Source organism: Panthera pardus, unplaced genomic scaffold (genome assembly GCF_024362965.1).
Source record: "Panthera pardus isolate Hobbes unplaced genomic scaffold, ASM2436296v1 HiC_scaffold_17, whole genome shotgun sequence".
Classification (NCBI taxonomy): Eukaryota; Metazoa; Chordata; class Mammalia; order Carnivora; family Felidae; genus Panthera; species Panthera pardus.
The window spans coordinates 121,569,996-121,580,330 of record NW_026526732.1 but is presented as its reverse complement, the minus strand read 5'-3'; the positions used below and the strand labels follow the sequence as shown (position 1 = coordinate 121,580,330).

Below are 10,335 nucleotides of genomic sequence, written 5' to 3'. Positions count from 1 at the left end.
GTCCTCGATTTACCGCAGTGCCGTAAGATGTGCGTGTTACATGTGCACTGTAATAATCCATGGAGATGTAGGCTGTCCTACTGTCTTAATGGACGGACTGCAATCTGAATTCATTAACATCAGGACCTCCTTGTGAAGGAGTGAATAACGGATTGCGGCTTTGTGAAATTATGTCTAATTCCTATTTTTTTTTACATTTATTTATTTCTAGAGAGAGAATGAGTGGGGAAGGGGCAGTGAGAGAGGCAGAGAATCCCAAGCAGGCTCTGCGCTTATCAGTGCAGACTCCGACGCGGGGCTCGATCCCACAAACTGTGAGATCATGGCTGGGCCGAAATTGAGAGCTGGCACTTAACCGACTGAGCCGCCCAGGCGCCCCTCCTAACTGTTCTTAAGTGATGGGAAAGCATGGACCGTAAGATCTATCTATGTGCAGAGAAGTGGAAAGACAGCAGGAGGGGGAAAGGAAAAGCCAGCCCATCCATGGGGAATCTCATTAGGCTCAGCTCCATCCAAGATGGTTGCTCTGACATGCTGCTGACAACGAATTAAGCAAAGATGCTCTTGTAAGGATGCTCTTGTTGGGCCCATTAGAGTATCTTTCCGAGCTTGGTGTGAGATATTAGGTTAAGGTATTAAAATAATAGAATTCTAAAACCTGCTCCCCCATTGTAAAGTCTACATTGTCATCTTGTTGTCTGGACTAAGCTTTCACACACACACACACACACACACACACACACACACAGCCCTCCAGGCACCCTCAGCCCCCCGCCCCCTTCCCCCAGCCAGGTGGCCTCAGGTAGATTATCTCCCCTCCACCTCCACATTTCCAAAATGATGTTTTGTACCAGACTGCTCTAAAGCGCCTCCAGTTCTAACGTTCAGTGAATCTTTAGGACAGTTGATTTCCACAGTCAGTTTCATGGATGCTGACACATGGACAGCATCCCTCACACCACACACACACACACACACACACACTCACTAGAGGTACCACCATCATTCCTTCCCACCCACGTTCTTGCCTCAGAGCCCACAGACTGGCCAGGTACCTAAGTCATGAGCCAGAGCACCCGGGTCTAAGAACAGGAAAACAGAAGGAATTGTAGCTTCTCTTCAATCTTTATTGGCTACTTTCATTTCCTTATCCCACCAATGCAGGTCGGGGAGGGCAGCAAAAGGTCATGTGTAAGGTGGCACATGCCAGCTGGCTGAGCGATGCTAACCACGGTCCCCTGAGTCTTGCAGCAGCAACAGTGGGCATCTATCAGCTCCTGGGTCTGGAGCTCAGACTGCATGGCCCAAGGACCGCCCCGCCCCCCCTCATCCCCCCCCACCGCAGGGACCGTCTCCTCCCACAGTAAGTTTGGCCTTAAAAACACTACAAACAGTTGCATTCATTGTCCTTTTTTTTTTCCTTTTTTTTTTTGCCTTTAATAATAATAAAAAAAGAAAACCAAAACCTTCTATAATTTATAAGCTATTTTTTGCTATCTACATTATATATAAAATATAGACTCTGTTTACTGTATAACACACATCTTTTCCCCTTGATAAATAACTCTTTAAAATATCTAGTATACATGCCTTGACTTTTTATATAGAAGTTTGGTTTTATACATATACATACATATATATATACTCATGTTTGTAAAACGCAATAAATACATACTTGACAATATCCACCAAACAAATGTAATTTGGGTTAAAAAAAAAAAAAAGAAGAAGAAATGGTAGTAAAAGCACCAGGCAGCAAACAGAAAGCCATAATTGCCAGAAACTTCTCCCTCCCCTGGGCAAGGCACAGGGCAGAATACTAAATATATTTAAATATGTTTGGATGCCTGAAGGAGAAGGAGGGGCGCAAAGTAGCTGCTGGGGTCACTTGCTTTTGTTTTGTTTCTCAACCTGGGGTTAGACCAGAGTCACAGGTAGGTCATTGCGTTTATGAGGAGAAACCACGGGGGCTCATCCAAAGGCTTAGCCCTTGTGACGGCTGCAGAGGACAGCAGAGATCAGGACGAGGAGTGACAGAAACAGCATGACCCTATGGCTATGCTGTAGGCCCCGGCCACACTGGCCCAGGCCAGCTTTTGACGCTTCACTAAGCGGAGAGCTGTTGCATGCGACGCGTCTTAGGATTACTCGCTGCTGGTTTCAACAAAAAGAGGGCACAGCAGATTCAAGAGCATTCAGCAGTGCAACACTTTAGTAGCCTGGCCAAGAGCCAGGGGCTTCGGGGGCCCTCACAAGGGCTCCAGGAAATAGGGACTGACCCGGGGAAGAGAAGGCTCAGGAGGCCACCGCCTTCCGCTGCTAACGGCTGTGGTCGCTTGGCTACGGTGCTGGCCTCACCTCCAGGCTCAGACCACCGAGCTCATCACCCCTGACGGCAGCGCGGGAGGACTTCGCTCCTCTTGCGGGAAGTCCTGGGAGCCCGACTCAGTCAGGGTCGTCCCTGGAGACTCAGCACTGCCATTGGCCGGCTTCCCTGCCTGGTGGGGGGGCAGCGGCGGGGGTGGGGGCGGAGGTGGGGGGTGCGGACAGGCCAGGTAGAACATGCCAGCTGCCGCTTAAGACTGAAGCCGCACTGCAGACGCACACGGCTTTCCTTTCATGGCCCTCCTCCCCTCCTCCCTGTCCCGAAAAGGACTGGAGCGCAGGGGCTCTGAGAGTTTGTTTTCGACGAGCTCTCCAAGGTCATGGCCTCCGCCCTGTAAACCTTCAGGGCTCTGATGGCCAACAAATAGGAGGCAACAGGTGAAGCAGGAGGCCTGACTCTGCACCTAGGAGGGGAGCGGAGGGCCACCGAAGCAGAGCGGGCCCCGGGAAACCCCAAAGGTGGTGTTGTGTCCCCCATCCTTGCCACGTAGAACACCGACTACGGATAACTGTTCGCACCACGATCACGATGGAAACGCAGAGCAGCTAGTTTCTGAGGACATCCAAGACCTAATGGCGTTGCTAAGAAATGGATGCGACCGCAGCAGCTGGGGGAATACGGTCGTCACAGGTCTGAATTGTAATTGTCGCTCCTTCACCCACTAGCCGGGGGACCTCAGAGGAGTCGTTTCACCTCTCTGCCTCCCTGTCCCCATCTGAGAGCCCTGACGGTGCTACGTGCAGCCGCAAGGGGCTTAGAATGCAGCTCCGAAGAAGCGGGGGTGACCTCTGCTGTCACCGAAAGTCTCGGGGCTGTGACAACAGAATGTGAGTACCCGGGGCTCTGACATCCCTTCAGAGACAAACAGAGCTCCTTCCTCCCCGGGATGTCTCCCCAGCGTGCTGCCATCCCCCCACCACAATAAAAGGCGATCCTCCCGGAGACCTAATTTCCGACCCAGGTCAAATTCAACAGCTGCGACTCTGAGCCAAGATGAAGAGAGTTGACAGAGTGTGCAGGTATGAAGGCAAAACGCACAGGTAAAACCGGAGTCACAAGCAAATGAACTGGAAAAGCCCCGCCCCCTGAGAAGAACACGTGCCGCTGTTAGACCACCAAGGGCAAGATCCAAGGCCACCTGTGACGGTCGGCCAATGACGTCTTGAAAATCCCCAGCTCCTCGGTTTGCTGCATCACCGACGATCGAAATCGACTCAGCAAGTCGATTTTCAAGGAAGGAAGCTGAGTGCTATTTCCATTCTGGAAGGGGCAGAAACACCGACTACTTCTATTCGCGGCCCTGTCAGGAACCTTCTGGCAGAACATCAAATGTGGCATTCTGCTCAGCGGGAGGGTACGGACTGCAGTGGCGTAGAGCCCCACACGAGTCACACTCGGCATGAGTCCCGGATGCGCCACAGGGCGTGAGGACAGCCCCCTCAGTGTTCAGCGAGGAGTGCTTTCCTGCCTGGCGACAACTTCCAGGGGTACGCACCTCTCTTCGTGGGAGGCAGCGCGGTTTGGAGAAGACAAGCTTTGGACCCAGGTGACTCAGCTTCTGCTTTAATCGCCGTGTGACTGTGCGCAAGTCACTCTTCCTTTCCGAGCCTCGATTTTCTCACGTGTGTAATGGGAAGAACGAGAGCCAATGCCTCGGGGTTGCTGAGGGCATTAAGCGAGATCATTCACCTAAAATACCCTGTGCACGGTGGATGATCAAGAAATGTTGGTGCACAGAGGATGCTTGGATGGCTCTCTGCAGATGGGAGAAGGGGGCCGGGAGAAGCTCAGCTTAAAGTGGAGTCAGCCACGGCTGCCACCGCAGGGTCCGCGTACATGTGACACACAGCTATTTCCTGCCCAGTAGATCAGGAGTGTGTGTGGCACCCTGCAACGTCTCTCCCCACCGAGGGGGGACGTCAGAGAAAAGCTGACGGTGGTCATGGACTTGCTCTCCAGAAGAGCACTCAAGAGAATCCAAACTTTTCAAATAAGCCCAGAGCGTCCCCAGCCCTTGTGAATGCCAGGTGAGAACCCGTGATGCCCCGTCCTCTCTCAATCAGTAGCACGAGCCAACGTTTCCAGGACCGGAGGCGTGCGTCCCCAGAAAAACGGGAACAAATCAAGCCACAGGGACTAAATGTGAGACCCTAAGGCGGTGCCTCCGGGACACCAGATCTTTGAAACACAGTAACCTAAGCAGACAAGGGCCGGATCGCTGCTCGGGGCTTCATCCTGGGTCAGAGTGGTGCTGACGGGACCCAGACCCCAGAGCGCACGAGTCGGCGTTGGGTCTTGGCCCCAGCGAGCCCTGTGGGGAGCTTGAGATCTCAGCTGCCCGCTGCGGCTCCCAATCGAGGTTTGCCAAGTGGTAGTTCGGGGGTAAAAGGAGCACGAAAGAAAGATCTTAAACTCATCTCCGGGAATTTTTGTATTTAAAAAAATGAACTACCAGGGCGCCTGGGTGGCTCAGTCGGTTAGGCATCCGACTTCGGCTCAGGTCATGATCTCACAGTCTGTGGGTTCGAGCCCCGCCTCGGGCTCTGTGCTGACAGCTCAGAGCCTGGAGCCTGCTTCCAATTCTGTGTCTCCCTCTCTCTCTGCCCCTCCCCTGCTCATGCTGTCTCTCTCTGTCGCAAAAATAAATAAAAACATTAAAAAAAAAGTTTTTTAAAAATAAAAAAAAAAATGAACTACCTAGGTCTTTTCTTCCTCTCGTTCCTGTATCTACCTACTACATGCATTTCAGTAGGTAGGATTTGAGAACACTCACTAAAATATTTTTCATGCTTCTGTTAAAGAATATATATTCTTTCTATATCCCCTAGCCTCAAACGAGAATCTGTGTTTTAGACACTATTTATCACAGGACTCAGAGGCCTTTGGAAGAAAATAAAAAAAAACTTCCCAAGTCTTTGGGTTAAGTACAGAAACATAAAATTAAAACCCCTGGAATATCCCTACTTAGATTATATAAACGACTTAGAAAAATGAGACCCATAGAGTTTAATCTAAGTTTTCTTTCCCTTCATCTTTAATCACAGCCTTTCAGGCTAGACAGAAAAAAAAAAAAAAAATTCTTTCCACTCAGTTCCTACAAAAGTTATTTCTCCAGAAGGCAATTTAGGAGAACCTGAACCGACAGAGTCCACGGCACGGCTGTCTGCTCCCACTATTACTGGGGCACATCCATGCTACCAAATCTCTGGTTTTGAGTTGGTAGCTACGAAAGCCAGCATGCTCACCACGAAGTAATGATGTCAGGGACCATAACATACCCTGGAGAGTTCCAGCTGACTCACCTAGCCGTGTTGCAGCAGCGGGGTGACTCTTCTGGGGAAGGCAATCCTTCCTCACTGTGCTGGAAAATGACCCAACATTCTAGCGGTGTTTGGACATGCCCACCAAGCACCCTCCCCCCCCCCCCCCCCCCCGGGGCAGCCCGGGCATCACAGTGTATTGACCCTGGGAGGAGAATGGAGAATACAATGGACTATATATACTGTTCATTTCCAGATTCTGCCTCCTCAGAGCCTGGGGCGGGGGTAGGGGGCGGGGGGGTGGGGTGGGGAGGGGCTCTCGGCCCCTTAAATTCCCTTCTACCCCTACTGCCAGTCATCTGAAAAGGCGTCTAAACCTCAGATGTGTGCCAAAGACAACCGTTGGGTTTCCGTGACCTGTGAACAAAAGCTATGGAGATTCAGAAGTTCTCGTCTTCCCCAGTCAACCCTGACAAGTGTCTAATGGGGGGGGGGGGGTGTGTGTGAAGGATTAAGGATAATTTCCCAGTTTCAAAATGTTTGACTTGCTGTTTCTTTCAAGAGAGAGGTCTGAATTTTTAAGAGCTATTTCAGCGACATTTGGTGGTGGTGAGGACTGACAAACCCTTGTGTGTGTGTGTGTGTGTGTGTGTGTGTGTGTGTGTGTGTGTGTGCATCTCTAACAGTTCCCCTTTGCAACCACCCCACTCCAAGCCTGCAGCCGTCTGCCATTTCCAGTAATACCTCTCTGTAATCAGGGCGTGACAAGGGAGACAAGAGACCAAGGAGGGGAAAAATACGTTTTTCCCCCCAACGTGACCCTTCTCAACCCTACATGAAGATACCCCTCCGTGGCTCTAACACCCCATATTAGAAACACTGAAAGTAATGTTCCTTAATTGTCCTTCTGTTTTAATACCCATTCAAAAACTTGCAGGTGTCAGAATCCTGAAAGCAAAGGTCAAAGCTAAGGAAAACACCCTTGACATTTTCTTTTTTCTTTAAGGGAAGACGATTATATCTGCGTGGAACCGAAGGCTTCCCTTTTAAATTCACAAAGCCGGGTGAATCTCCTAAAAGTCCTTTACCGGCTTGGTTGGAGACACGGGTGTTGGAGACCAAAGCCCGCCAAGGGCTGGCTCCCTTTCCCATCTGCTGGGACATCCGCACTGCAACAAGTGGGGCCCGCAGCATGCGAGGGCGGCTCGGGAGCTTGTAGTCTGACCCATTCAGGCTGTGCCCTTGACTGGAGAGCCACCGGAGAGGACACTTGAGCGCCACATCCCTTTACACTTAGTTCTACCCCACCGGAAACAGGATTAAAGGCAGCTCCCCGCCGCTTTGTAATTGATGCCAAACCCAAAGGGCTATTGTTTATTCTCTGCCTACTCTGCTTCCACGCAGCCTGCGTTCTGGTGCTCTCCTCTGGGTTTACTTGCTATTCCCGGCTCTCCCTTATCCCATCTGGGGGCCGGGCGCAGGGCAAGGTACCAATTAGGAAGACACACCCTCCCGCTTCCTATGAGGACGACCAATCAATCAAGCACACTGTTCATTCTGCTACCAAGTAGCCTTTCCTCCAGATATTTTAAGTGGCCTTCCGGAATTTGAGCTTTCTCATTAGCCCACTGCACCCCCGCCTCCCCCCAGACTAACAGGCTTCTGCGGACGGGTGAGGATTTGCCTTCTCCCGCCAGAGGCAGGTGGCCGGGAAGCCGGCACCCACCGAGCTGGCCACTGGGTCGCGGGAGCATTTGGCTTGCGAAGGAGGCCGATGGGTAGGGGAGGGCTGAGGGAGGAGGAAAGCACCCCCTCTTTGCTTCTCATGGTAAGGGGGCCACAGAGGCTAAGCCGCCTCCTCCTCATGCAAACGCCCCGCAGGGGTGATCTCGGGAAGAACAGGCCCCCTGAACACTCCCGGGCTGTTGGCTCGGCCAGCCGACAGTCTTATTAGGTGCCCCTCACCCAGGCTGGGGGGTTCACCTTCCCAGGCGCTGCTTAACTCACCCTGCCCCTCCACCTTCCCGCCCCCGCACTCCTCGCGGCCACCTCTGCCCCAGCACGCCTTCCCCCTCTCCGGGCTCCACGCTGAAGACCTGAGTCCCCCTGGGTCCCCCCGTCCGTGCTAACAGTACAGGGACATCCTGCTCCGGCGCATGGCCTCGCTGATCAGGTAGGCGGGGCTCAGCTCGGGCTCCTCCGTCATGATGGCAATGTTCTGCCACTCGCCCGTCTGGCTGGACCTCTTGATGGTGTCCACCACGCACAGGGCGTACAGGCAGTCGTCGAAGGTGGCGGCCATGGTGAGCGGCCGCCCGTCCCACGTGCGCCGGTCGTCCTGGTCCTGGAAGGCCTGGCGCACGGCCTGCATCATCTTGATGGTGCCGCGCAGGTAGGGCGCGGGGATGTCGCTGAAGGCCTTCTCGGGCAGCAGGGAGTTGCTGACGGGCGTGGCGTCCTGTAGCAGCAGCTCCTGCTCGGGGGCGCTGTTGCGCTGCCCGTACAGGTCCGTGCCCACCGCCAGGAGGCGCCCGGCCGAGCCCACCACGGTCACGTCCTGCTTGAACTCGCCCGGCACGTTGAAGTTGAGGGTGACGGTGCAGCACACGCCGCCCTCCAGCACCATCTGGAAGGTGCAGAAGTCGTCGCTGGTGATCTGGCGGATGCCCTTGATGTGGTCCGTCTGCTTGACGAAGGTCTTGAGCAGCCCGTGGACCTTGACGGCCTTCTGGCCGGTCAGGAAGGTGAGCAGGTCGATGATGTAGGTGCCCACCGAGTGCAGGCCGCCGCCGCCCATCAGGTCGTCGCAGCTCCAGTTGTACTTCTTGCCCAGCAGGCTGCCGCCGTGCACCTGCACCTCGCACACCAGCAGCTCGCCCACGTAGCCCTCCTCGATGAGCTGCTTCATGCGCACGAAGGCCGGCAGGAAGCGCAGCACGTTGCCCATGATGCTCATGAGCTTGGGGTAGTAGTGGGCGGCCGACATCATGCGGAAGGCGTCGAGCGGCGTGGCCGTGCGGTCGCAGATGACGTTCTTGCCGATGCCTGCGGGGCGGGAGCAAAAACAGCCGTGAGGGCGCGGGCGTGCGCGGCGGTAGGGGGCGCTGTGGCCCCCGGACGCTAACCTTGCAGCGAGCGCGCCAGACCTGACCTGATCCCCGCTTTCCAGTCTGAAAAGAGCCCGTAGCGCCAGTTATTTAGGCAAAAGTAATAGAACCTAAGGTATGTTTAAGATCTACTCATGGGGCGCCTGGGTGGCTCAGTCGGTTGAGCGGCCGACTTCGGCTCAGGTCATGATCTCGCGGTCCGTGAGCTCGAGCCCCGCGTCGGGCTCTGTGTTGACCGCTCGGAGCCTGGAGCCTATTTCGGGTTCTGTGTCTCCCTCTCTCTCTGATCCTCCCCCGTTCATGCTCTGTCTCAAAAATAAATAAACGTTAAAAAATTTTTTAAAAAAATCTACTCTACAGTATAATTAAATATTTGAGTCGAATTCCTTTAGTATGAAGCCAAATTAAATCAACTAAATATTAGCTTATTTTAATATATTTAAATAGGCTCTATTTTGGAGATTTTTTTTTAATGTTTATTTTGGGAGAGAGAGACAGAGTGTGAGTCAGGGAGGGGCAGAGAGAGAGAGAGAGGGAGGGAGACACACAATGGGGAACAGGCTCCAGGCTCTGAGCTGTCAGCACAGAGCCCGACATAGGGCTTGGGCCCCCAAACCGGGCGATCGTGATCTGAGCAGAGGTTGGAGGCTTAACCCCCTGAGCCACCCAGGCGCCCCGGAGAGATTTTTCGATATACGTCAATATAGAATATAAAACACCTCATTTCATGCTTTGTGTCTAGAAGTCTAGGACATTTTATATACAAACATATGTTCCTTGTGAAATATTGATAAATCTAAACTATTTAAATAGGGGCACCTGGGTGGCTCAGTGGGTTAAGTGTCTGACTTCAGCCCAGGTCATGATCTCACAGTTTGTGGGGCTCTGTGCTGACAGCTCCGAGTCTGGAGTCTGCTTAAGATTCTGTGTCGCCCTCTCCCTCTTCCCCCACCCCATTCACACCCTGTCTCTTTCTCTCTCTCTCAAAAATAAATACACATTAAAATTTTTTTAAATAAAATATTTAAACATAAAATATAAGTCCTATTGAAGTATACAAGATCATCTTCTTACATGTTTTATTAAAATTATCTTACATATGAACTGTTTTATAGCTTTAGTTTGTAAAATATAATTTATTAAAAATGTATCACTAGAGAGGCACCTAGGAGGCTTAGTCGCATAAGTGTCCAACTTCAGCTCAGGTCATGATCTCATGGTTTGTGGGTTTGAGCCCCGCATTAGTCTCTGTGCTGACAGTGTGGAGCCTGCTTGGGATTCTCTCTTTCTCCCTCTCTCTCTGTCCCTCTCCCATTCATGCTTTCTCTTTCAAAAATAAATAAATAAAAACTTTAAAAAATGTATTATTAGAAATATCATACGTAAGGAAGAGAAGAGTGTCTCTGTCTGGACAGAACCGGAATATGTAAGCTTAAGTCATAGCCAAGGCAAGTCTGATTAAATATGAGGAAGAATTTCTTAACGATATCCTCTGAAGGTCTAAACATTTAGCTCTCTCTCCTACAACCACCAACAAAGGATTACATTTTGAAAGTTACCTGCTTGTTTCTTTTGCATTATG

The 10,335-nt window shown here is 52.0% G+C and overlaps 1 protein-coding gene and 1 long non-coding RNA gene across 9 annotated transcripts in view; both read right to left on the bottom strand.

Moving 5' to 3' along the window:
* Window positions 1-1,106: 1,106 nt before the first annotated feature.
* On the bottom strand, window positions 1,107-5,805 carry LOC128777714 (uncharacterized). The gene is made up of 2 exons (XR_008423040.1): window positions 5,081-5,805; window positions 1,107-4,834 (listed from the first exon to the last, which is right to left on the bottom strand). It is a non-coding gene; the product is annotated as an uncharacterized LOC128777714 (long non-coding RNA).
* Window positions 5,806-6,137: 332 nt separating this feature from the next.
* The window catches only part of GFOD1 (glucose-fructose oxidoreductase domain containing 1), a 113,850-nt gene continuing 109,652 nt past the window's right edge, over window positions 6,138-10,335 (bottom strand). For all 8 annotated transcript variants that reach the window (XM_019420095.2, XM_019420096.2, XM_019420101.2 and 5 more), the window contains one exon: window positions 6,138-8,691. In XM_019420095.2, the coding sequence (XP_019275640.2) occupies window positions 7,772-8,691 (920 nt within the window). In that variant the 3' untranslated portion in view covers window positions 6,138-7,771. The remainder of the gene's footprint in view (window positions 8,692-10,335) is intronic.